We start from the raw sequence: 27598 nt of genomic DNA on the forward strand, positions 1-27598 counted from the left end.
CCTTAAACACGGTTAAAGTGCCTAAATCTGAACGGTCTGAAGTGTGGCGGTATTTCACTCTTAAGGATTCTGACACTGGGACGTACAACAAATGTTTAAAAACACTTGTTCATCTAATTCATCTATATTTGTATATTTAGGGTGTCGAATTAAATTGAATATATTCAATTTAAAGTCAAGTTTGCCTTAGAAGTAAAAAAGCAATTTAATGTCATCAACCTTCGTTTTGTGCCTCATTTTTAAAGTACTGGTGCAGGTACCATCATCATTTTAAAAGTATAATTTTAGCGGCGATATCAGAGGAACCCAAAACAATACTGAAGCCTAGTGGCGGCTGCTTTCCCACAGCCGCGATTGGTGGGCTTTATGGCTCCTGGAGCGTGTCCAAACCACAGAGTGCAGCGCTGTTTCGCTAAAATGACTCAGTCAGTCCCCTTGAGTTGCATGTAAAGATGTCACTTTGTCTTCCGTGACGCCTTGTGATGGAGGCTGTGGGGAGGGAGGAGCCTGAGGGGTGGGCTGTCACTGGCAGCGGGGGTCACAGGACGGGCTGACGGGGCGCCCCCTCCCCACTGCACTGCAGTGTGTTTGGCCCATGCTGCTCTCTTTTGCCAAGCAAGCACCTCGCGCTCAGGTGACCCATCGCCCTGCACCTGGGTCAGCCCGCAATGTCCCCAACACCTCACTGATGCTCCATCCACTGCAGCTTGGAAAAGGGGGGGGGGGCTGTTCACATTTTGTGCACGATTTGAGCGAGTGGTTGTGAAATTGAGAAAATGAATCCTGTGTAAAGAGAGAGGATGTGCAGGGAGCCGTGTAAGTGTAAGGGGAGAGAGGGAGTGGGGGGGGGAGAGAGAGAGAGAGAGAGAGAGAGCGGCAGACCTTGCTAAGGGAAGGGGGGAGTGCGCCTGCTCCCTGCGTGCTGTAGAGCAGAGACTGCAGCTGGCGCTCAGGCACATAGCAGCTCTGTGCTTCCGTCCGCTGGAGGCGTCTTCCTGCATGACTCCTCCCGGAGCCCACACCGGCATGACTCCTCACCTTCCGCCGCTCTCCCGTCCAGCACCGCGAGGTTAGGCACCGGAGAGGGCAGGTGCCAACACGAGCACGGCCCCGCGCACACCACCACGCACGCACACACTGTGCATGCAGACCTTCAGCTAGGAAGCACTGGGACGCTGAAGCATGGACTATGTTGCCAGGTGAGTGTGTGTGTGTGTGTGTGTGTGTGTGTGTGTGTGTGTGTGTGTGTGTGTGTGTGAGAGAGAGAGAGAGAGACTGTGGGTCTGTGTATGTGTGTTCTGTCTGCACTTTGGTCTCTTGGGGTGCGTGTAGGTAAACAGTAATGACTCACTATTAGAAGACTGATTTGATTTTGGATCCACCACAGTGTGTGTGTGTGTGTGTGTGTGTGTGTGTGTGTGTGTGTGTGTGTGTGTGTGTGTGTGTGTGTGTGTGTGTGTGTGTGTGTGTGTGTGGGGCGCATGCGTGCGCGCGCAATCACCTCATTGTTGCAGTTTGAAGCTGTGGCATCACTTTGCTCCTCTGTTGCACAGGCATACTTGAGGAAAGTCATCTTATCTCCTGGGTGGGGGGGGGTGGGTCATTCATGTAGATGCTGCTTACTCTTCTGTCCTCATCCCCTATTAACCCTCCATCTTTCTTTGATCTTTGAATGCCCCCCGCCCCCCCAGAACGTTAATGCGATTAAAGCGGTAAGCCAGCCCGCGGATGTGCACCTTAGCGTCATGGAGCCTGTGTGTATATGAGTGGGTGCTGTTCCCTTTAAGTAACATGCTCTGTTAAAACAGAGCTCCCCGCCGTCTTCACTGGCACCTCGTCTCATTAGATTAGGGTGCCAGATCGAGGGCCTTGTTTTGATTGGCCGCTGTGTGCTGAGTGAAAGCTGTGATGTGCCCGCAGAAGAGGATGGCCGTTGCGTGATGACCTTGGCATCTCTCACAGATATGACTGCGACGAGTTTGTGCAGAGATGTTCCCGGCTTGAGACCTGGCCTTCCCATTGTGTTGCTCTCTCTGTCTCCTTCATCGGCGAAGTCCGCTCGTTCACCTTCTGTTCCGATGCGGCTGCCGATCCCATAATCCGTGCTGCGGGGAAACTTGGAAAGAATTATGAGTTGCGTGTCACGTGGCAAGTGGGTTGGAGGTGTGGGGGTTGATCTGTCAGGACAGGGAAGTGCAGATCCTGCACGGGGCTGCAGTGAGCCTGGGGGTGCATATGGCAGGCAGGTCCTGTTGTTTTCCCACCTGTTCCCCAGTGGAGATCTCAGAGTAGGATGCTATATCAGTGGCTGTCCTGGGAGCCCCTGTATATGCTCGGCCCAAAAGAGCACACTGTCTGTTTTAAACGTCACTGATGGAAAGACACTGAGGGTATGTGAGCTGTGAGTCTTGTTTTCCCTCCTTTAAACGGGTCACCCAACTGCCTCAGGCCGTGTGTCACTGCACCAGGCTCAGGCTGACACCGCAGTCCCGGCACCTCTGCACCATCCCCTTATTAAGGTTTCTAGGTGGCCGTGATTTAATTCCAGACCCCCCCCCTTTTTCTTTTTTGCGTATGGCCTGCCAGGTGTCAGCACCACACAGAGGCTGGCTTGCAGGGCCAGCTGTCGACGCTAACCAGGGAGGGGGGTGTGGGGTTCGTGTGCTGATTTAGTCCCTCTGGAGTTTGTAACATTCTGGATTTTCAAAAAGAGGAGGGAGGCAGGTGTTCTTTGTCAGAGGGGAGACAGTTTCAGTGTAAGGCAGCTAAAAATATAATGTACAAAAAATAAACTCTAAGCATACGGTATTTGTCTGTGCACATTGGGGCGCTTCTGACTTTCCCGGGGGAGGGGGAATGGCAGGGGGCTGAATCAGGCTCACGAACACGGGCGGGTGCCTTGGGAGGGGGAGCTGTTTAATCTGCATCTCTGTGTGGGGGTTTCTTTCTGCTGCTTGACGGGGTTGGCTTAATTAGAGGTGAGTCAGCTGAATTACCAACCCACACCTGTAGGGGGCGGTGATGCTGTACCTTCTGACTGGGAAGCAGATGTCAGTCTCGCCTTTATTGTGTTGCCTCTGTGCATCAAGCTTTTCTTCAGGACTTTGTAAGCAGCTGTGTAACCTTCAGGCTGCATGTGGCTATCAGCCTCTGGCTTGTCAGGTTTGCTTGGCCAGGGGGTGCCCATCAGCTGGCTGGCCTTGGACCTCCGTTTATTTTCTCCTTGAGTGAAGTTCTGTCTTCTGCCCTCTGGCTGTTTTAATACTGTATGATTTTTAACTGCTGCTGTGGCACTTTGTAATTTAATGTAGCTTTAGTACTTCCCTCAAAGGTACGACAGATGTGAACCACCAGCATTTTGGATGCTTCCTTAGCTGCTACACACTCTGACACCCTTAGGTTAGCTTAGTGAAGGACACTATACAGAAATAAATGCAGTTGAGTTATATAGGTTAAGCGATGCAAAGACAACAGGCCCTTTTCAGATTCCCCTAAAAATCTTTTTTTCCAAAAATCTCTTCCCTTTCATTTACACATTCACCACCATCTTAGACTTCCTGTTGTTATAAGGCAGCTGGATTATCCATCCATTTTCAAACCACTTTCCATCTCATGCTACAAGCTGCATTACCCTGAACTAGTATGCAGAAAATGACAGGCTTGCAACTTCAAGGGAACTGCAGTCTGTTGTGTTCAACTAACACGTAAATTATAATAACCCTAAAATGGAAATAATAAAAGAAGAATTAACAATTTTCTTTATAAGGTTTAATATTCTGGTTGGAAGTTTTTGTACATGATTGAAGTTGGTTGATATTTTCTTGACTGCAGTCCACAGTTCTTCCTGTGTGGAAGAAGATAATGTGATGTGTTAAGAGTGTTTTTACTGTCGTAAATGCTCTGTCAGTTGGGCTGACAGCTTGTGAAGCAGTCACTTCACAGCGTACACTTGCTCTGGTATCCTCAGAACTAGTTCTGGACCCATGTGATCCGGGGACAGTAGTGCAATGATCATAGCCCCTATCACTGGCGTCGTCAGGTGCTGCAGTGGGCCCCGGTGCCCTTTGCACCACCTTGGCGCTGCCAGGGGGCCACATGTTCCCCGACACTTAGCGGACCAAACAGCAGGTTCTAGCATGGACCAATTTACTGCTGCTTTGTCAGCTCTGGCTCCCTGTGCTGAAATGGCCTGCTTCTGTGGGGTGCTGGATGACGGGTTCATTAAAGTGACATCGGTTCTCATCCTGGTCTCTGAAGGCGGAGTTAGGCTCTCCTTCCCAAGAGAATACAGGAGCAGTGTTCCTCCTCTGTCATTGTGAAGCTGCTTCGAGTGCCAGCAGATTTCTAGGTGTGTGAATAAATCAAAGATCAAAGGATGTCATTCTCAGGATTCCTTAGCCGGTGGTCATGGGGTATTCAGATTTTCACTGTGTGCGCATCAGAAAATTCCCAGATGTGCTAGCAACACAGTGCATGATTGTCATATTTACCAGATGTAGGCAAAAATCTGCCTTCCAGTCATGGAAAAGTTCCCACTGCTCAGAAACAGGTTAGTGCAGACTGTTACCCTCCGAGTGACAAGGAACTTCTAAGGACTATTACCCTGAGAGTAATGGGGAGCTTCTATTGGATCATTGCTCGTGGAATGATTGGGAGCCCCTACAGACCGTTACCAAGAGAGTGATGAGGACCTCCTATGGACCGTTTCCATGGGAGTGACAAGGAGCTCCTACATACTGTTACCCTCAGAGTGACTGAGACCTATGGATCATTGCCCTCGGAGTGACTAGAACCTGCTATGGACCGTTACCCTTTGTCTTTGGACTCACATCTGTGTTCATCACACAGGAGTGCAGCTGTGATAATTTTTTAAATTTGTCAGTAGTTTGCCAGTCAACTCCTAGTCTGAGAAGCTGGTCTAAAGTCATTGTAGCCTGACTGTAAATGGAGAGCAAGGGGATAAACACCTTTAAAAGCTCCACTGTGACATGGTGTCCTTGTGTTCTGCCAAAACGGGGTCAATACTTCATGGAGGAACGTTGCACTTCAACACCACAGCTGCGGGAGATCAATAGAAGCCAGCAGCTTTGAAAAGGAGCCACTGTAACATACTTTCCAAAGCCGATTTTGCCAGGATGCAAGCGTCCGTGGGCTAAGTCACACCTGGAGACCCATTTTCCACTGCTGAGGCTCATGGGAAGAAGGTGCTTGTCAGTGCCCTAGTTTCAGGCGGAACAAGGCTGGAGGTGTGATGTATAGTGAGAGCTGTCCACATGGACGCGGTTAAACTGATATTCATTGCGAGTCTCTTTGTCCAGCCGATTCCTCCATTTAATAATGGTCCATTCTGCTAAATGAGCCTTTTTCCAGCTAACAGGAAACTTGCTATGGAGCCAGTGTGGGCAGACATCCTGTAGTCTCACACCCTTAAAACCATCAGCACAGAGCAAGGGTCACATTCTTTAGAATCCTTCTGAACTCATCAGTGCCACATATTGACCCTTGGAGCTTAGGGAAATACTGCCAGGGGCGACTGTACCTGCACTTCCTGGGCAGAGGTGCTCCCAGAGCAGTATGTATAATTAATGGGGTCCTTTCAGGAACTGTCAGTCTCTACTCGCCGACCCTCAGCTCACTCAGAACTGTAGCCCACTTTGATTGGTGGACCTGCAGCTTCGTTCCTCTCTCACCTGGTGCAGCCAGTCCAGGCTTCATGGATCCCCTCCTCTTGCCCGATGATTTAAGCTCCCACGGGTCTTTTTATGTCTTTCATTAAATTGTCTTTCGATTTCCATGCTTCCCTCTGTGCTCGCCTGTTTTCTGGTTGATACTGAAACGTTGGGCCTTCGTCCGTCGAAAGATACGGTGGCTTAGAAAAGCAGACATGCTGTGTGCGTGTCTGTCTGCAGCCAGTTCCGGAAACAGGAAAGCAGGACTAAGCGCAGCTTAACCAGCTCTGAGTTACACTTCTATGTTTCTATGATAATGATATTTGAATATGCATACATAATTGCTGCTAAGATAATGACATGTTGTGGGAGAAAAAACTGCATTTTATAATTAGACCTCATTCTCACTCCAATGTATTAAAACAAAGCCTGGTGGACTGTGTGTGTGCGTGTGTGTGTGCGTGTGCGTGTGCGTGTGCGTGTGCGTGTGTGTGTGCATCATTATAATTCGCCGGTCCCTTTGCTGTCACATCCAGTGGCTCATTTCCCCCCCAGAGCAGTGAACCTGTTGTTGTTCCTGAGTATTTTTACCTGAGCGTTTCTGGGTAATTGTCATGGAGAGCGGTTCCTCCCGAGAGCTGCTCTGGTTTCTTTCAGGTCATCCTTAAAACATGCTTCCAAGCAGTACCACAACCACCCCCCCCACCAGTATATGTGTTTTACTGTTCTGTGACCTTTCATGTATTTAGTGGGGCAGCAGCAGAAAGGGGGGATTGCAGTTTCTGAACTTGCAGATTAGTCCTAGGAAGGGGGTTGTGTGGGAGCAGATTGCCGTCTCCAGCCATCCCCGAGCGCACGGGTCCAGCCCCGGGGAGATGGGGTTTAATCACGTGGGAGCAGATTGCCATCCCCGAGCGCGCGGGGCCAGCCCTGGGGAGATGGGGTTTAATCACGTGGGAGCAGATTGCCATCCCCAGCCATCCCCGAGCGCGCGGGGCCAGCCCTGGGGCGATGGGGTTTAATCACGTGGGAGCAGATTGCCATCCCCGAGCGCGTGGGGCCAGCCTTGGGGCGATGGGGTTTAATCACGTGGGAGCAGATTGCCATCCCCAGCCATCCCCGAGCAATCCCTGAGCATGCGAGGCCAGCCCTGGGGAGATGGGGTTTAATCACGTGGGAGCAGATTGCCATCCCCAGCCATCCCCGAGCGCGCGGGGCCAGCCCCGGGGAGATGGGGTTTAATCACGTGGGAGCAGATTGCCATCCCCAGCCATCCCCGAGCCATCCCCGAGCGCGTGGGGCCAGCCTTGGGGCGATGGGGTTTAATCACGTGGGAGCAGATTGCCATCCCCAGCCATCCCCAGCCATCCCCGAGCACGCGAGGCCAGCCCTGGGGAGATGGGGTTTAATCACGTGGGAGCAGATTGCTGTCCCCGAGCGCGCGGGGCCAGCCCTGGGGCGATGGGGTTTAATCACGTGGGAGCAGATTGCCATCCCCAGCCATCCCCGAGCAATCCCTGAGCACGCGAGGCCAGCCCTGGGGAGATGGGGTTTAATCACGTGGGAGCAGATTGCTGTCCCCAGCCATCCCCAAGTGCGTGAGGCCAGCCCCAGGGGAGATGAAGCCACGGGTTTATCCACCTGAATTTATATGTTTCTTAGGGCTTTTAATTTCCTCCCTGCATCGCTGCAGAATTAATAGCTTCCCTGCCGTAAAAATAAATTGAATATTGAAACAGGAGAGGCAGGGTCCCCCCTCTGCAAAGCAGGCTCGCTTTCACAGGTGGTGTTTAAACGACTGTGTGCATGGAAGCTCAGCTCTCAGTGAAGCGCATTGTCCCGCCCGCGACCCCCCCCCCCCCCCCCCCCCCCCCCCCCAACAGTCTTTCCTTAATGAAACAATCTCGCAGGTTCCTGCTGAACTGATGCGGCTGTCACTTTAAATGCAGTTGTCAGATGAGCTTCTGTCTGTGCCGGGTTAGCGGGGTGGGGGGGGAGGGGATTTGCAGGGAGGGTCTGCCTGGAGGGTGTGAGACCTTTAGCTTAAGTCTAGCAGGGGAAAGAAGCTCTTTAAGATTTAATGTGAAACGCTGCGTGGTGCTGGTTTCCATGACGACAGGCCCCTCAGGCTGCAGGTAGGGGGCAGTGGGGTAAGAGGGGAGCTGAAGACTGAGGAGGGGAGGTCTCTCTGTCTGTCAGCTGCTCATATCTGCTTCCCCTCCCCTCCCTTGAGTCCCGCCATCCTAAGGTTGAGACACAGAGTTCTGATGGCAAGCAGCACAAAAACCAAAAAAAGTCAACCAGTCCCCAAAAGTGTGCCTGCCGTCCGGAGAGCTCTGTGACCTGTGCACCCTTTCAAAGCCTTCAGGGCACTGGAAGCACTGAATCATGGGCAGCAGAACATTACACTCTGCTTGTGGCGCACCAGAACTTGCCGGCTGCCTGCTCTATGAATTTGTCTTCCCAAAAATCAGTGGTGATTTCTGTGTTAAACACACGTCACACATTCTGGGGCGGGCGGGGGGTGGCGGGCCTGACCCAGGATGGCTCCGGTGTAAACGCATCCTCTCTTTCGCCTCCGCAGAGCGAATCAGGCAGAGATACGGCGAGCTGCCCGGGGAGCTGCTGCTGGTGGAGCTGGACAAGGAGCGGCAGGGTCTGGGCCTGAGCCTGGCAGGAAACCGCGACCGCTCCTGCATGAGTATCTTTGTGGTGGGCATCGCGCCCGGGGGGGCGGCGGCCCGCGATGGCCGCATTCGCATTGGGGACGAGCTGCTGGAGGTAAGCCCCCCCCCCCCCCACCCCCCTCTGCCTCACTGTCTGGGTCCAGCAAAATAAGGCCTTTCCCTCAGTTCCATCAACCTAGTCATGCCTCCGGGCCCCGGAGGAGCAGCGTCTCCCGCTTAATATTAATGATGGACAGCACTCTCGCTTCCCCCGCAGGGAGACGCATTTCCCTCTGTGCATTTCAGAAGGGCTCTCCGTGGTTAAACTAATCCAAAGGTATCCGCTGGGAAGGTCTGTTTACCAGTCGCATCATTTAGGTGGAAATACCCACCTTTGCTTTGCTGTGTCACTATGACCTCCCATTAATGCGGGATATGTAGCGGAAAATAACACTGTCTGCCTCACATGCTTTCCTGTGCCCTTTAAAGGTCGGTCGCATCATTATCTTTATGGTGGCAGTTTGCACCTGAATCCTGTCCAGCTTGTGACCTGAACTGGGACAGTGCTACATGGTGATGGTGATGATGAATGTGCTTATGACATCATCAGGACTCATGTGTTAAACTCTTTTTCTTTCCTCTCGTTTAAGATTAACGACCAGGTTCTGTATGGCAGGAGTCACCAGAATGCCTCGGCGATCATTAAGAGTGCTCCTTCCCGGGTCAGGATCATCCTCATCAGGTGAGCTTCCCCCTCGACGAGACGCTGAGTTGTCCCAGAGCTCCCCTGTCGCATCAGAGAGCCGTACACTTTGTCATCGACGGCATGCCCTGGATCGGCCGTTCATCTGCGGCCCTTGGAGTGCCTTGTTTTTACCCACGGCCCGTCTGTCCGGGACGCGGGACACAGGCCAGATGAGACCCCACCACCCTGTTCCCCATGATTAGTTATTTCCAGCCCGGTCGCCAAGGAGATCGTGGCCTACCTAGATTCCCTCTGTAATGAATTACTAAACCTTAACAAAAGTGCCTGCCACATTTTAAGGAAATAAGACAGCGGTAGTGACGAGTTTTTTTTTTTTTCACATAAGAAATGCAAACTTCTATAGACAAGGTTGTGCTGATTCCCTGTGGAATGTTGTTTCCCAGTGCTGAGCTGTGTTACTCTGTGCGGTGCCCTGTGCTACTGTAAGTTGTTTCCCTTTGCAGTTCTGTTTCCCTCTGCTGTGCTGTATTTCCCTGTGTAGGGTCTCTGCAGTGATATTTTCCTTGCTGTGCTGTGTTTCCCTGTGTGATGCCCTGTGCAGTGCTGTTTCCCTCTGCTGTGCTGTGTGTCCCTTGTTTTGCTGTGTTTCACTCTGCCGCGCCCTTGCTGTGCTGTGTTTCTTCTTGCTGTTCTGTTTCCCTGTGCGGTGCCCTGTGCGGTGCCCTGTGCGGTGCCCTGTGCGGTGCTGTGTCTTTCTCTAGTATGCCCTCTGCTGTGCTATGCTTCCTTGTGCGGTGCCCTCTGCAGTGATCCTTTCCTTTGTAGTAATTGTTTCCCTTGCTGTGCTGTGTTTCCCTGTGCGGTTCCCTTTGCAGTGCTGTTTCCCTCTTCTGTGCCATGTGTTGGTTGCTGTGCTGTTTCCCTGTGGTGTGCTGTTTCCCTTGTTGTTCTGTGTTTCCCTGTGTGGTGCCCTGTGCAGTGCTGTGTCTTTCTTTGGTATGCTCTCTGCTGTGCTGTGTTTCCCTGTGCGGTGCCCTGTGCAGTGCTGTGTCTTTCTTTGGTATGCCCTCTGCTGTGCTATGTTTCCCTGTGCGGTGCCCTGTGCAGTGCTGTGTCTTTCTTTGGTATGCCCTCTGCTGTGCTATGTTTCCCTGTGCGGTTCCCTTTGCAGTTCTGTTTCCCTCTTCTGTGCCATGTGTCAGTTTTTGTGCTGTTTCCCTGTGGGGCGACCTGTGCAGATCTGTTTCCCTCTGCTGTACTGTGTTTTTCTGTGCAGTGCCCTAGCAGTGCTGTTTCGCTCTGTTGTACTATGTGTTCCTGTGCAGTGCCTGCTACTGTGCTGTGTTTCCCTGTACATTTCTCTCTCCTTTGCTGTGTTTCGCTTGTCGTGATGTTTCCCTGTGCAGCGCCCTGTGCAGAATTATTTCCCTCTGCTGTACTGTGTTTTTCTGTGCAGTGTCGTTGCAGTGATGTTGTCCTTGCTGTGATATATTTAATTTACTGTGCTGTGTCTCCCTTTGCTGTGCCCTCTGCAGTGATGTGTCCCTCTGTGATTTCTTGTAAACTGCCAGGGCTGCTACGTGTTTTGTTTGATCGTGTTGCAAATTGTTCCTTGTGAGAGGTCTGGTTGGACCCAGGCCTGTTAGTCCAGATCAGTGCACACCCATGTATCTGTCAGGGGTGATCCAGCTCAAAGGTTCCAAAGTAATGGTGTGATCTATTTACCCATATTGGCTAGGGGCGTAACTTAGCAACACACTCATCAGCACACACCCCAAAGCAAACACAGTGAGAGAACTACTCCACTGTCTGCTTTACATACCTGTGATGTAAATGCCAGTGAGTGTGACACCAGGACCCCGTGGCTGTGAGCTCCCACGGCTGTGGTCTCCAGTCCTGTCCTCCACTAGACTTTTTGGTGAAATGAGGTTCTGTGTAATCACATTGTGTGGGAAAGGGAGGCCCCATTAAATCCATCGTCGATTTTGGTGCGTTCCATTTTCCTTGGGATCCGATTTTCGCATTCCGAGATTACGTCACAATCGCTAAAAACTTGTGAAAACCGAGTCGGATGCGTTCCATTTGCCGCAGAAAGCAAAACCATGGACCCATATGAAAAAGCAAGATTTTTTGCTTAGCCGGACAACTTGTCAGATTTAAGGTACCTCAGTTTAAATGGCCATTATCTTCGTTCACTTACAACTAGTCCGAACTACCTTAAATCCGACAAATAGTCCGACTAATCATGAAATTCAGTTCTATTCCGGTTAATTGTTAGCATTGTTAGCTATATCAGTTAACACATTACAGCCATTATGCACAGCTTGCTTTACGTATAAAACTCCGTAGCAACACGTCCACAGATAAGATGGACGGTATAGTGTGTGTGTGCGACCGATTTAATGAGCCACAAAGGAGTAGTGCTTAAACAGTACAAAACTACAACTTTCACTTCTGTTGATTAAGGGTGCAGCCATCTTGAATTCTGAACTCGGGGTCCTCGGTACTGCTCCGAGAAACGGGAGCGCGCAGGTCGTCACTTCCGGCTTCAAAAACCGGAATCCGAGTTCCGAGGACAAATGGAACGCAGCAAAAGAAGTGGATCTGTCAGGGTCTATGAGGAGATGCTTTAAAGGACTCCTTCACAAGGAAGCGGGCGTGCTATAAACCTGGGACCAACTCTCAACTCCCAACAGTGATTCATGTAGAATCACATTATTTATGCTGCCTGCTCTCAGTTCATACCCACTACTGTTTTATGGTGTCTTGCTCTGAGGAATGCAGCACGGGTCCTGTGGAATCACGTGAAGAAAAGTTAGATTAAACCCTATTCAGAATGTTTTCAGAATGACATTCGTAAGTGTGGACCGTCTCTGCGTTCCTGTAAGCAATGCCACTGGCACCAATCGTTATCATAAATCACATGCAAGGGCCAAAGATCACCCATCGAAACACTGATTGGTGGGGTTCTGTCTTATTCCCATGGTGACAGTAGTTACCATGGGTGCAGGCACACTGGCTGCCTGCAGTGGTCCACGTCCTGCGTGGAGCTGGGCTCTCGCCGGTGCCGAGCGTGCGGCGTCCTCCCGGCTGCTGTTTGTTTATCAGTGTAAGCTGCAGGCTGATGGGTCAGTAAATCCTCTGCCCCTCTCTTCCTCCACCATGATACAAAAAAAAAAAAAAACACATTAGCTGTAATTGAAATTCAGTCATTGAGTGGGCTGAAGTGGATTTCCAGCCTGCTGAGAGGCTTCCCATCTTGGGATGCAAGACGACAGGATGCCGGGTGTCATTCCAGTGTTGGAGCTTTGCTCTGTCCTTTGCGGTCTGAGGTGATGCGCTCTGCCTCTCCATCCTCTGTTATTCTGTCCTTATGGGGGCAGATCCCTGCAGTTTCAGGTCTGTGTGGTTTTATATGGTGCCCAGCCTCTATGTTCTGCCATTTTTAAAATGATGGATGAAATACAATTTAAGAGGAAGTAAATGGTGCTCAGGATACGGTAAGGAAAGGTGCCACGCCGCCTGTCCTGAGCAGCGCTCTCCTCCTGAGCACTCTCCCAGTTCCGCGTCCCCAGGACACAGCACCTCACCGGCTCTGTCTGTGCTGCTCGTGCCTCGATGCCAGCCCTCGGATTGTGCAGATCTCAACCTTTGACCCGTTTGCACCCCAGTTTGCCCCCATTCTGATGTTTATTTTAATCACACCTCGCTGATCCCTACTTCAAATCCATCTGCCTTTTCATGCGACCAGTCGCATGACTCCCTGGTGCCACCCTGCAGGCAGCGACCCTTGTGCGCATGGCCCTGTGTAATTGGCTCTGCTTGACTGCTTAGGGGCACCGGCGTGGCTCTGACATGCAGCTGGCACATGCCCCCCCCCCCCCCCCGGTCCCCCTGGCACCCCTTCTCAGCGCCACCTCACATGTTTGGACGTCCTCCCTGATGAGTTCTGAATGCAGCACGGGGCCACGTGTCGGGTCCCCTGCATTAGCGCCCGAACATCTGTTAGAGAGTGGAGAGCGTGGGAGCCCCTGCATCAGCAGATGGGGCTCCACGTCCTCTTCCACTTCCGAGACGGGGATGCTATCAGGGCCTCTCATTCTCATACCGCCGGCTGCTTTGAATAGGAACCTGTACTGTCGTTATTAATAACATTATCATGGTGATGCTGTGAGGCATGTTTAGGTGTCGGCGTACCATACATCTCCAGAGGATGTTATTCCGCTGTTGGTTTCTCTGCTACTTTTCCCTGCAGTGAAGGTCGCTCTCGCCCCCCTCCTCCTCTCTTCCCTCCCCCCCGATGAGTGTATATACGGTGCATATTGTCCTCTTTCCCTGCAGGAACGAGGATGCGATCAACCAGATGGCCGTGCCGCCCTTCCCAGCCCCGCCGCCGCCCATCGTGCCGCCTGAGGTGAGCCGTGTCTCCCCCCCACCTCCCTGCAGAGACCTGCGGTTCCTCCAGGCTACCGTCACCATGAAAACGGGTCGATACCGCGGGTCACAAATCGACACGTCTCACATTTCCATGCTGTGTTCACTGAGGGGGCTGCAAGTGGCCTGAACGATGGAGAGGATGTGCAGTCCTGTTCCGTGTGTCCCCATGTTCCCCCGGAGACTGATGACGCCTGCCTGTCTGCCTGCCTGCCTGTCTGCCTGCCTGTCTGCCTGCCTGTCTGCCTGCCTGCCTGCCTGCCTGCCTGCCTGCCTGCCTGCCTGTCTGCCTGCCTGTCTGCCTGCCTGCCTGCCTGTCTGCCTGTCTGCCTGCCTGTCTGTCTGCCTGCCTGCCTGCCTGCCTGTCTGCCTGCCTGTCTGCCTGCCTGCCTGCCTGCCTGCCTGCCTGCCTGTCTTTCCTTATTATCTTTCTCTAATTTCTCTGTCTATCTAATCTATATATTTTGTCTTATCTCTCCATAATCTTATCTATTTATTTTGGGTGCAACAGTACTCAAAATTCACAGTTCAATGCACTCCTCAGTTTTGGGTGCACTTCTGCCGTAACCAACTCACAGCCACAATCAGCATAACGTTTTCCATGTTGAACATTTGCTTGAGAATTTAGGTTCCACCCTTGTCAATAAATATATTCATTCCATTCATTGTGCAAACCAACAGTATAACCCAGTTTTTTCCACTCCGGTCGGTGGGGATCCACAGACAGTCCATGTTTTTGCTCCCAACAGCAAAAACGTGGATGTCAGGAGCTAGGAGGGAGCAAAAACATGGACTGTCTGCGGATCCCCAAGGACCGGAGTGGAAAACACTGGTGCAACTGAATGGCACATGTTGAATATATGCAGTGTTCCAGCCCCGTCGATCCATCTGTCTGTTATTCTCTGTAGCCCTACCAGAATGCCGTGTCCCTCGAGGACACGCCTTTGGCAGTTGACAGCCTGGCCCTCGGCACAGACCGCCCCGAGACCCCTGCGGCCAAGGTGAGCCTTTGCCCAGGGGTCTCATGAGAAGAGACCACGTCCAGGGCTGCCCTCTCTTTAGCTGGGTGTTATTTTATTGTCCAGAGCAGTGACCCCACCCTCTCTTCTACAGGAGGTGGCCGCCTTGGAGCCTGTGGGGGGCATGGAATCCTCCTTTGGGGACACAGCCCGTAGGACCCTCAGCGAGAGCGAATCGGCCTCTAAGGTGAGCGTCATGGCGGGAAGGCGCCCTGGGGATGGGAGCATCATGTAGTGCTCAGTAACCAGTCAGCTTAAGCTGCTTCCTTTTTGTTGCCTCGGTTTCTGTTGGGTGAAACCAGGTTATGATTGACAGTGTGACATTGGTCCCGCCCACCCTGACCGACCTGGCCTTGTTCTCCTCATCAGGACCGTCTGCTTTGTTCTTCCAGGTCTCCAGTCTCCCTAAACTCTCTAAGAGCCTCAACATGCTGCCCTTAGACAAGCCCACATCCCCCTTTGCAGCTCCTGCCCCACCCAGTGCCAGTCCTGACCCTGAGTACTGCAGTCCAGGTACGGCCCTGCCCCGCCCAGTCTCGCTGGCAGAGGGACCGTCCACAGTTAGCGCTCATGATTTCTCCTCTGTCTTCCTCTGTCTCCAGATCCAGCCACTTGTCCCATTGTCCCCGGTCAGGAGACGGTCATTGAGATCTCCAAGGGACGCTCGGGACTGGGGCTCAGCATCGTGGGCGGGCGGGACACACAGCTGGTGAGCAAAGCCTTTGCTCCCCTTCCCAAACCGCTCCTCCTCCCTTGCAGATGTCGAAGCCCAACAGCTTACTGTATGTCTCTGTACAGTCTTGGTACTAGCTGGTCATATTAACCTCTCATCTCAGCATTTGCACCCGCTGTCGGTCACAGTACCGGCTGGCTGTGTAAACAGTGGCTCGCAGGGTTAGTATGAACCTGCTGAAGTAGCTTCATAAAGCTGCACTGAGCTGACCAACAGCTTGCCGACACCATCAGGGTGTGGGAACACAGCCCTGCCTGGTAGTGGCCCCTGGTTGGGCTCTTATACATATTTTTTTTCCCTCCACTTATCTTTGCAAGTATTAGGGTTTGTCATCTTCAACAGGGCCATTTCACTGATGAATCAGTTAGTGATGCCAGCCCCAGGGCCCCCCCCCCCCCCCCCCCCAGGGCGCGTGTACACCTCCGTAGACTTGTGGAGAAAGGACTGAAATTAGCAGCAGTGATCGTCAGTGTGAGGGTGACAGCCTGAGCAGACCTCCCTGCATGCTCTGAAATAAACGACCAGGCTTCCTAGCCAGACGAAAGCGGATGCAGGCTTCCTGTCTTGGGATGCAGGATGGTGGGGGGGGCCATGCCAGGGTTGGCGCTCTACTCTGTCCTTTGCTGTCTGAGATTATGGGCCGTAATGCCGGAAGGGGGGGGAGGGGTTGGGAGGTGGGAGGTGCTTTTTCAGTGTAGGCAGGACTGGGGCAGCAGGAGCACCCCCACATGAGCGTCCAGCGTAACGAGGGTGTAAATATTAACCAAAATCAATGGACGTAGGATAGTGTCGGGATATTGACCATTAGGAAGAGGAATTGCAAGCTGGAACCCAAACTAAGCACATTTACCTGAGAATGATGTATAAATGGAATAGAAGTGTGGTTTCTAAGGCATCCCCCCCCCTTCCAGCAAAAGCTCGCCTGGGGGGGGTTGTAGCTGTGGACAGGCGTCTGCCTTCAGCCTATCCTGACCATCACAGTCCCCCCACTCCTCCCTCCCCCCCTGCCCCATTTCAGATTGAGACCCTAATTTCTCATCTTCTGGTTGAGGGTGCTACACCCAAACCAATTTCATCCCTATGAAGCCCTCGTCAACAGCGTCGTCTCGCAGCCGCTGTCACGGCCGGCAGCCACTGAAAGCAACAGCCGCTTCAAATTGAATCGGGCCTTTTCTAATTAACGCAAAGAAACGGAGGGTCATGATGGAGAAGCCGGAGATGGATGAGGGCTTCGATGAATGTGGACGTTTGGGGCCTTTGGAGCGACGCTACATGCCGAGAGCTCCCTGGGAATAAGCCCGGCTGCTGGCATTCCCACTGGAACGCCGCGTCCTGCTCTGCGGCGCCCTCTGCTGTGCTTCAGGGCTGCTGCGCTTCCTGCTCACTGTTATTTAAGGAAAAACCGTTTCAGGGTGTTAACAGAAATGAGGGACCTTAGCCAGTAGGGGCTCTCGGGCATCATGCCTTTCTGCCTCTCTCACACTGCCAGGATGCCATTGTGATCCATGAGGTGTACGAAGAGGGGGCGGCAGCTCGAGACGGCCGGCTCTGGGCTGGAGATCAGATCCTGGAGGTGAGTTTACGGCCTCGCCTCCATACAGCACGCTCACCTGGGCACCAAAGCCCCACATTATCTGCCTGACAGCTCTGTAACCTGATCGCCAGAGGGGAAAATAGGCCGGCGTTGCACTGTAGTTGTCCTAAGGAAATGCTGTGTTTGTGCGTCCCTAGCTGACGTGATGTTGCCATCTAGTGGCCGAGGTTGGCAATGCGCTCTGGCCCTTTGCACCCCCCTGAAAGCATACAGCAATGGCAAGCGTGCACGTTGCAGGTGAATGGCGTGGACCTGCGTGGCGCTGCACATGAGGATGCCATCACGGTGCTGAGGCAGACCCCGGCCAAAGTGCGCCTGATGGTGCTGCGAGATGAGAACCAGTACCGTGATGAGGAGAACCTGGACGTGTTCCGCGTAGAGCTGCAGAAGAAAACCGGCCGCGGCTTGGGCCTCAGCATCGTCGGCAAGCGGTAACGGGGACACTGTCCCGTCTACAGTTAGCAAAAACACTGTTAGCATGTAGCCTTACAGTGCTTTGGGAGTCTGTGTGAATGCGGGCTTTTGTGAGTGGTGTGTAGGCATAGAATTTGTACTTTTGTCCAGAAGGTTGTGGGTTTGAATCCCATGTCTGGTGAGTAAATTGTCAGGCCCTTGTGCAAGGCCCTGCCTGTCTGATTGCTGTGTGTAGGAAAAATGAATGGATAACTAACCTGCTGCTGTAGTCTCACTTTTGTTGTGTGGTATTTTAGGCTGGTTGATCAGTGTAATTGTTCTGAAGAGCAGCAACTTCTTTCACATCCTCTGACCATTTTATTTATCTTGCTTTTCTCCTTCTCGCTCCTCACTATCTTCCTCCCTCCTCGTCCACATGGCCCCCTCAGCAATGGTACCCGGCGTGTTCATCTCAGACGTGGTCAAGGGTGGGGCGGCCGACCTGGATGGTCGGCTCATGCAGGGGGACCAGATTCTGTCCGTCAACGGGGAGGACATGAGGCAGGCCTCACAGGAAACCGTGGCGGCCATCCTTAAGGTGAAGGTAGTGGGGGGAGCACTTATTAGGCGCGAGTGGGGCCTTCTGCGGCGCAGAATGATTTGCCAGTGGCAGGTCTCCTGCTGTTCTCTGTGTCTGCCACAAGGCGGCACTGTAGGCTGCTTATAGAAATGGCGGCTATGTTTGAGAGGATATACCATATCAGTTCTTTGTAAAAGGAAGTCTGAATTAACATATGAAAACCTCATGAATATTAATCACTTCCCTCACTGAGTCTTTAGCCTGACAGTCTGCAGCAGAGAGGTGGCACAGCCTAATTAATGCACTTCTTTGTAAAATGTATTAAACAAACTTGCGCAATGGAAGCCCCAGTAGTATAAAGATGGAAAAATGAAATGAAAATGAAAGAATGAAGATGCGCAATGTCACACATTCCATTTGAGCAGTTAACCTCAGAGTCAGGTGAGTAATTTCAGATTCGGGGGCGGTTTCATCTATCTCTCACCCCCCAGCTCAGTTTTAATCCAATTTCCTGTTATGGGTGACACGCCACTGAACCTTGATGCCTTCAAACCCCCAGCAGTTAATTCCACGCCCTGCCTCTCTCACACACACGTGTAACTTTTTAAAATCTAATTCTGAAACACTGTCATTTTAAATCTGTCTGACATCCATCCATCAGTACTGAAATGATGCGTGTGAGTTAGTGCGAGGGCAGGAACGTGCCACCACTCAGGTTCAGAGGGGTGGGCTGTGGTCGGGAGCCCATTAGGAGAGACTGTGTTATGATGTGGATTCTTCCGCCATTAACACGCAGTCTTACTGAAATGCAGCTTGCTTTATTCAATCACGATGCTGCTAGTTTCCTCAGTGAGGGGTTTGCTAGGTGCTGCTGAAAAGGACCCAGTTACTGACTGGTTGAGTGGTTGGTGGCGCTGGTCTGGTTACGGGATACCAGCACAGTGTCATAGCAGAGTCTTTGGCAGACTGTACGGGGCCTTTAACACACACACACACACACACACACACACACATCGGCAGCCGCGTCTATGTAGGCCAGTCTTGGCACCTTACTGTGAGTGTGATGGAGCACTCGGGCCTCCTGGCGGGGCAGGAAACACGCATGAGGCCAGCCCGCCGATGGCCGCGGTGATAATGTCCCGCTCGGGGACGCTTCGTGTGCTGTGAGCTGCCATTCCTGACCCGCTGTTCCTCCCCCACCCTCCAGTGCGCCAAGGGCTTGGTCCTCTTAGAGCTCGGCCGGCTGAAGGCCGCCTCCTGGGTGTCGTCCCGCCACAACTCGCAGGGGAGCCAGGTGCGTAGTCAGGTGTGTGTGTGTGTGTGTGTGTGTGTGTGTGTGTGTGTGTGTGTGTGTGTGTGTGTGTGTGCACGCCTTTCACTATTTTTCAGTCTTTAAATAGAGACTGTGACCTGTTTGAGCTCTGGAAAGTGGGGCTGGGTGACATGAAAGTCAAATGAGTGCTGGCAGACCCCCCTGTGTTGTTTAGCCTGCATCCTGCCCCCCCCCCCCACCTCCAGATGAGCCACGGCAGCACCAATGGCTCCGGCACCGGGTCCCTGCCGCCGACTGCCAACCCCCCCCACCTCCCATTTCACCAACAGTGTTCGGAAGCTTGCGGTCGATTCTGCCGTCAAGAGCCCAGGTATGAGACAGCCCCCACCCCCCCGCTGTAGCCACCCTCTGGATCTGTCCCTCCAGTGCAGTATTTCCCAATCCAGTCCTTGTGAACCCACAGCGAGTCCACATTTTTGCTCCCTCCCAGCTCCCTGCCAGACAGTACACATTACCAGGAGCTGGAAGGGAGTAAAAACATGGACTGTCTGCAGGTCCCCGATGAGCGGATTGGGAAATTCTGCTCCAGCCCATGGCGCTGACCTCCCTGTTATGGGGACAGTGGTGCTCTACAAATCTGCAGTGAGATTATGTGGGATATCCTGCACTTAACCCATACGTACCTGTGGGTTAATGAGGAAGGGGGGACAATGAAAGCGGTGTAGAGGAGCAGAGACGGGCCTGGGTGTGAGCCGGGGATGTGCTGACAGCTTGTCGTCTCTCTGTGTCCCTGTAGGAGGCGACGTGGGGATGCGCACCGTAGAGATTACACGGGTACCAGGAGCACTTATCGCCTCTGTCCTGATGCCAGTGTCGGAGTGGTGTGATAATGCTGTCCGAACCTCCTCTTCCGTTTACGGTCCCATCAGGACCCACCGATGCTCTTTGTTTCCATCAGGATTGTACTGCGTGTTTGTGTGTCTCTGCGTGCGTGTGTCTCTGCGTGCGTGTGTCTCTGCGTGCGTGTGTCTCTGCGTGCGTGTGTCTCTGCGTGCGTGTGTGTGTCTCTGCGTGCGTGTGTCTCTGCGTGCGTGTGTGTGTCTCTGCGTGCGTGTGTCTCTGCGTGCGTGTGTCTCTGCGTGCGTGTGCGTGTAAGCAGTATGAGCCTGCCCTCCAGTGCTCAGTCCTGTCCCTGCCCCCCCTTCTCTCCTTGAAGGGCCCTGCGGACGCCCTGGGCATCAGCATTGCCGGGGGTAAGGGCAGCCCCCTGGGCGACATTCCCATCTTCATCGCCATGATCCAGGCCAACGGCATGGCAGCTCGGACACACAAACTCAAGGTGGGCTGCTGACCCCCTTCCCTCTGCCCTGTTTCCTTGCTCTTCCTCATCTCATCTCCTTCATCCTCTCTGTCCTCCCTATCCTGCTGTCTCTCCTCTATCCTCCTCTTCCTCACCTTCTTCCTTTCCTTTCTCCATCATCTGATGGAGGACTCAGCGGTATCACATTATACTCATCTCTCTGTAAATCTGCTCCATGTAAGGCCGTATTCTGGGTCTCTAGACGCGTGCTGAGGGTGCAGGTCTTCTGGTCCAGATGTTTTGCTGCATCCCCCTCTCCCTCGCTCAGATAGGCTGTTCCTCCTGCCGCTTTGGCCAATCGAGAGAGAGTGACCGGTCGCCATGGCTGTGCTCCTGCACAATGATCCAATGCTTCGTGGCCCTGCCCCCACAGGTGGGCGACCGGATTGTGAGCATCAACGGACAGGCGGTGGAGGGCCTGTCGCACGGCGAGGTGGTCAACATGCTGAAGAATTCCTTTGGCAGCATCAGCCTGAAAGTGAGGTTCCGGGACGGGATGGGCCGGGGGAGGGGGCACAGGAGTGTCGTTATTATAACCCCGTGATCCATGCGAGACCAGCATGTCCACATGAACATGCTCTCCATCTTTCTCTCTTATCCCCAGATACTAACACAAGTGTAACACATCCATGTGACACACATACACACACACACACACACACACTGACGCTCGTACTCACTCCCTGGTCCATCATACACATACAGACGCAAGCACACTTGCTGTACGTGTCCGTCTACAGCTTACCCACACAATGACTCAGGCCCTGACAGAGTGTAAGAGACTCTCACACTCAGATATACACACACACACACACACACACACAGGGGATGGCTCAGCTGACTTCAGACCAGTGTGTAGCCCATCAGGTCGTAATCTACGAGCTCCCTGGTTCTCAGAGCGACCAGCAGAAGCTCCCTGTTTAATGGCGTGGTTTTGTCTGAATTTCTAAGCCAGAAACAACATAATTCAGGCTCCTAAATGAGTCCTCTTTCGACTTAACTGACCTGTCCTCCCAGCTTCCAAGCAATTAGCAGCACTGTGTGTAGATGTGTGTTCAGTATAGCGTGTTCATGAATGTGTGTTCAGTACTGTGTGTATGTTCTTCCCTGTGTATATTCAGTACAGTGTGCGTTTTTCAGCATTTTCTGTGTGTGTGTGTGTGTGTGTGTGTGTGTGTGTGTGTGGACTTTCTTCATCCCGCCATAGCTGCGCCCGCAAGCCTCGGCATTTCTACCCCCCCCCATCCATGGCCGGCGTGCGTGTGCATGTGCGCGGTAGGGGCGCGTCCCCGCGGCGCTCGATGGGCCTGCTTGGTGAGGGCTGCGTCGCCAGGACCCGCCGCTGAGACGCGCGGCTATCAGCCGCCTGCAGCCGCCTGCGTTGGGCGCGTGCTGCCAGATAATCCTGCGCGTTTATGCAAATGAGCCGTTATCAGCGCCGCTCCAGGAGGAGTACGCCAGGCTTTAAAACCGGGAGGGGGGGCGGGGGGGGCATGTCTGCCAGCCGCTGATTACAGCACCGAGGAGACCAATTACTGTTTACTGCTCTAGCAGACACACGCGAACACAAACACACACACACACACACACACACACACACACACACTTACAGTGTATATGTACATGGGCAAGCAAGCTCGCCAGCAAGCAGATAGAGCAGTGTGCTCAAACTCACCCATATATATATACACCTTATCACACACACACACCCCGTATATACACCCCTTCACACGAACACCCTGTGTGTGTGTATGTATGTACGTGTGTGTGTATATATATATATAATATGTGTGTGTGTGTGTGTGTGTGTGTGTGTGTGTGTATATATATATACACACACACACCATATCACACGTATATCTCATATATATATATATATATATATATATATATATTACACGCACACACTATATCTCCCACACACACACCCAGTATACACTATATTGTCAAACGTATTGGGACACCTGCCTTCATCGTGACAGCTTCAACTCTTCTGGGAAGGCTGTCCACAAGGTTTAGGAGTGTGTTTATGGGAATTTTTGACCATTCTTCCAGGAGAGAATTTGTGAGGTCAGGCACTGATGTTGGATTAGAAGACCTGACTCGCAGTCTCCGCTCTAATTCATCTCAAAGGTGTTTCTGTTGGGTTGAGGTCAGGGCCCTGTGCAGGCCAGTCAAGTTCCTCCACACCAGACTTGCTCACCCATGTCCTTATGGACCTTGTTTTGTGCGTTTGTGTGCAGTCATGTTGGAATAAGAAGGGGCCATCCCCAAAGTGTTCCCAGAAAGTTGGGAGCATGAAATTGTCCAAAATGGCTTTGAATGTTGCAGCATTAAGAGTTCCTTTAACTGGAACTAAGGGGCCAAGCCCAACCCCTGAAAAACAACCCCACACCATAATCCCCCCTCCACCAAACTTTACACTTGGCACAATGCAGTCAGGCAACTACAGTTCTCCTGGCAACCAGCAAACCCAGACTCATCCATCAGATTTCCAGACAGAGAAGCATGATTGGTCACTCCAGAGAATATATCTTCACTGCTGTAGAGTCCAGTGGCAGTGTGCTTTACACCACTGCATCCGACGCTTTGCATTGCACTTGGTGATGTAAGGCTTGGATGAAGCTGCTCAGCCATGGAAACCCATTCCATGAAGTTCTCTGCGCACTGTTCTTGAGCTAATCTGAAGGCCACACGAAGTTTGGAGGTCTGTAGCTACTGACTCTGCAGACAGTTGTCGACTTCTGCACACTGTACACCTCAGCATGCGTTGTCCCCGCTGTGTGATCTTACATGGCCTACAACTTCGTGGCTGAGTTGCTGTCGTTCCCAATTGCTTCCACTTTGTTAGAAAACCACTAACACTTGACCGTGGAATATTTAGAAGTGAGGAAATTTCACAGACTTATTGCACAGATGGCATCCTATCATGGTACCATGCTTGAATTCACTGAGCTCCTGAGAGTGACCCATTCTTTCACAAACATTTGTAGAAGCAGTCCGCAAGCCTAAGTGCTTGAGTTTATACACCTGTAACTATGGAAGTGATTGGAAAACCTGAATTCAATAATATGGAGAGGGGTGTCCCAATACCTTTGTTAGGGTGTATATACACACTACATTATCACACAAGCACACCCCATATACATACACACCATATTAACACACACACACACCATATTATACATACACACACCCTGATATATACACACCATATCACACACAGAGATGTACACACACCCACTATCCCACACACACATACCTGCATATACACATGCATTATGTATATATACCCTAAGAGAAAGACACCCTTAAACCATGCAGCCTATACCCACTGAGATCCGCATCCCCAGTGTTCCCCCTCTACATCCGAATGTCCCTACCCACTTGCCCCCCCTCCCAGAGCGCCATAACTTGCTGCCCCCGTCTACAGCATCCTCCTGAAGAAGCTGTGTCAGGCAGATAAGGCAGAGCCATGGCCGTGGGGGCTGACCTGCCCCCCAGGCCTGTGTGCCACTCCATATTAGACCTCGATCTGCCACTGCTCTTCCACCTCCAATCCTCCCACTGTGCAGTAAAATTTCATTTTTGTTAATATTTCCATGACCTCTTTAGTCCCTGCAGCAGACACATAAAATACGGTTGGCTGTGTCTCCTGCACGACGACGGGGGTGTGAATGAGGAGTCTGTCTCCAGCCTCCTGCTTGCCGGTCCTGTTGTCTGGGTGCTGGGTTCGAAGCTGCCGCAGAGGTGTGGCAGGGCATGCAGCCCTGCGTGTGCGTGAGCCAGTGAGTGTGACGTGTCAGTCTGTACTTCTGCCCCCAGGTCATCGCAGACACCAACATCAGTGCCATCGCCAGTCAGGTGGCAGCTTGTCCAGCGGCGCCACCCCCCCCAGCGTGCCGGAAGCCCCGGCAGGCCAGCCCCAGTAAGTGTTGTGTCCCACCCCCCCTCCCCCTCACCGATGCCCCTCCGTCGTACCACCGGCCACCCTGATGCTCTGTGTGCCTGCCCCCCAATCCCGCAGGACACCACAGCCCAAAAACATCACCCTGGAGAAGGGCTGCGATGGCCTGGGCTTCAGCATTGTGGGGGGGTATGGAAGCCCCCCACGGAGACCTCCCCATCTACGTCAAGACTGTCTTCTCCAAGGCATGTAGTTCTCTCGTCCCAAGCTTCACGCTCACACAGTGTCCTCCATGACTGCGGCCTCACTCTGCCTCACAGGGTTAAAGCCCATGTTCTCGTGCAGGCAGGACAGCAGAGAAGCTCTCTCGCCTAACCCTCCAACCTTCCCCAGTCAGTTTTTATGAGAATGCCCATGACCTTAAGACAGGGAGCTCCAATTATACAATTATACAGTGTAAACCAAACCATTTAGAGTCAAACATTTAATAAATATCAATTCCTAAATATCAGGGTGTCAGATATTCTTAAATGTCAAGTATCAAATACAAAAGATTTAAATAAAATTGCATTGATCCAAGTGGTTAAATATAAAAATCTACTGTACAATCGTTATGCAGTCACAGGTGGTCACTTCTGAGTAGTTGTCGTTATCTTATCTTTAATAAAATGTGCCATTATTCCCCGTTTGTTCTATAAATAATTGGAGAATAATGTTTTTTGCTTGGATTGAGCCAACTTTCAAGTTTTGAAACACTTTACTTGAAATACAAATTTGAACATTTGGGCAGAAAAGACAGGAATTTACAAATGTCTTATGCTTTCAATGCAAAAGTTGAAAATATGGATGGGGATTAACAGCATAAGAAGTATTAGTCCATGTGAAATTAAATTAGTCCTCTTTCAGATAAATGTATAATTTAATCAGAAAGTTTTCTAACTCAACTACTGTATTTTAATTAAATTTAGCTTGTTCTTCTGTTCCTCTCTGAAAATTTATACGAGTTTTTTTTTTTTCCTTTTTCTTTTCCATACATAATCCATACAATGGAAACTACCCTCCACGTTTTGCAGTTTGGTGATGCTATTTCTGTGTCTCACCTGCAGGGGGCAGCAGCCATGGATGGGCGCTTAAAGCGAGGGGATCAGATTCTGTCCGTGAACGGCGAGTGCCTGGATGGGGTGACACACGAGCAGGCAGTGGCTGTGCTGAAGCGCCAGAGAGGGACAGTTACACTGGAGGTCCTGACCTAGCTAACGCCCCTCCCCCACCCCTACTGACTGGGAGCTATGGGCCATGAAGGGGATGTGGGGTGGGGTAGCGAGGGAGAGAGCACGGGGACTGGAGGAGTTCTAAGATGGGCAGAGCCTGGCCCAGTTTTCTCACTTCACCTGTTCTTCCAAAAGAGGAGCTTAGGTTGGCCTGAAGGATTATGGGATATGCGTTGCTCCGGAAGGTACCACTGAATTGGGATTGTGGAGTGTGCAGGACGTGTCCTTGTCCCTTTTTTATCACAATTTTTAACTCCGTGAGTGTAGGAGAGCTGTCAGGATGAGGAGGGTGATCCGATCAGGACCCTGCATGGTGCCATACAGTCCTGCGGTCAGGACTGTGGCCTGCCAGGTCTGTCAGATGTGTGTCTGAAAATCACCAGCCCACTGAAATGCTCACGCAGCCTAGGTCTGTGCAGCCTGGAGGCCTGGGTGGTGCGCCGGAGTGTGGACCGAACCTGTCACGTGGTCACCGAGGGACTGAGGACACCAAGGCACAGGACTCCAGCAGCTTGTGAGATGCTCCCTGCCCTCGTCTCTTCATCACCGGGGGGAGACAGGAACCTGCTCACACTCATCCAGATGCTGCTTCTTCTCAAAGCGCCGCATTCTGATTGGCTGGGCAGAAGCCTGGCCTCTGCAACGTCACATTCATTCACCAGAAGACAAGTCGGTGTGCGGTAAATAGAGTGCCAGGCTGCAGAGGTTTTAGGATTGGGTCTCCCTATGGTGCCACTTGTTCCGTGTCCTGAACCTTAAAGCAACATTCAGCATAGAAAAACCTTGAGTTTAATTAAAAATGGAGTAAATGCTGATTGATTCCAAGTAGCAGTTTCGCTAAGCCTCGTCTTTCACATGCCTCATGCCATTTGTGTTGGTACGTTTGCCCGCTGTGTCCAGCGGTCTGCCTCCATTTGTCTCCCCTCTCGTGCCTGAATCTCTCCGGTGCTGATGACATCCCACCTTGTCTGTAGTCGCTGGCCTGTGGTTCTGCATGGGCTTCGGATTTCGAGGGTCTGGTTCCCAGAAGGCATCTTCCCTTGGGAAAGCTGAGATCTGGGATCCGGACTACACCGGGACAAGCATTACCAGAATGCACCCAGCTCTGCTGATGTTTACCACGTACCAGGGGACTGTCATACACATACCAGCTGTGCTGAAGCATTTGGCCTGTCTGCCCCTCTATCTGATGCCTCTAGTTTGATTGGTTATTGCGTTGCTATGGAAACCAGCCCTGTAACTTACTGCATTCTTCATAACCAATCCTGGAGTCTGTCCCTTGAAAATGACATCAGAGTTGCATTGTGTTAGTTAGGCCTTCCCTGTCATGTTTTTATTCTGTCCAGATGCTGGTTCCCTTCCCAGCATCCTCCGGTTGTCTGCAGGCCCGTTCCTGAGACCCGTCCACCATCTTGACTGCTGAGTGTCGGATCTCGTGTCCAGCACAATGTCTGTTGCTTGTGTCTTTTTCTTTCTGTCCGTTGAGAAAAAGTAGTAGGTGTGTCCAGCCCGATGGTGAAGTTAGGAGCCGTGCACCGAATCCTCTAACCCAGAACGCAGTATTCAGAGCTTCTCAGACCTTTCAGTGACGGAGTGCTGTCCCCTGTAGTGCCATAGAAGGGTCTCTTTTTGTACCTGTCGGCCAATCGATGTAGAATGTCTTCACATCCAAAGAAAATGTTAAAATCACTTAACGCTGTAATAAAAGACACGATGCACACGTGATCTTCGGCTGTGGAGTGGTCATGACTCTCAGCTTTGCGGTTTAATCATACATCCCATAAGGCTCTTTTCTGGCCACAGCATACATCACACCACTGAAATGATTAACTGTCCAATCATTGCATGGCTGTTGGTCAGTCGGTTATTAACTCCTGTGGACTGAGTTCTAGTTTACGCCTTCAAACCTCAGGCTCAGCAGAAACATTCTCCTTTACTCAGCACAGCATCTGGGTAATAATTCACCCTTATGTCCCTTTCTATTGGTACAGGA

General features: G+C 51.9%; 1 protein-coding gene across 1 annotated transcript; it reads left to right on the plus strand.

Annotated features, from left to right (window-relative positions):
- Nucleotides 1-908: 908 nt before the first annotated feature.
- On the plus strand, nt 909-27330 carry LOC125709369 (inaD-like protein). Its single transcript, XM_048977692.1, is given in 19 exon segments — nt 909-1199; nt 8254-8450; nt 8986-9077; nt 13383-13455; nt 14384-14476; nt 14589-14681; nt 14887-15007; nt 15097-15203; nt 16717-16800; nt 17059-17266; nt 17664-17812; nt 19002-19088; nt 19313-19437; nt 19864-19901; nt 19934-20406; nt 20801-20905; nt 24253-24355; nt 24455-24579; nt 25441-27330. Coding segments are annotated over 19 exon segments (2430 nt in total). The 5' UTR covers nt 909-1189; the 3' UTR covers nt 25588-27330.
- Nucleotides 27331-27598: the final 268 nt, after the last annotated feature.

The sequence above is a fragment of the Brienomyrus brachyistius genome, chromosome 15 (genome assembly GCF_023856365.1).
Source record: "Brienomyrus brachyistius isolate T26 chromosome 15, BBRACH_0.4, whole genome shotgun sequence".
In the NCBI taxonomy this organism is placed as follows: domain Eukaryota; kingdom Metazoa; phylum Chordata; class Actinopteri; order Osteoglossiformes; family Mormyridae; genus Brienomyrus; species Brienomyrus brachyistius.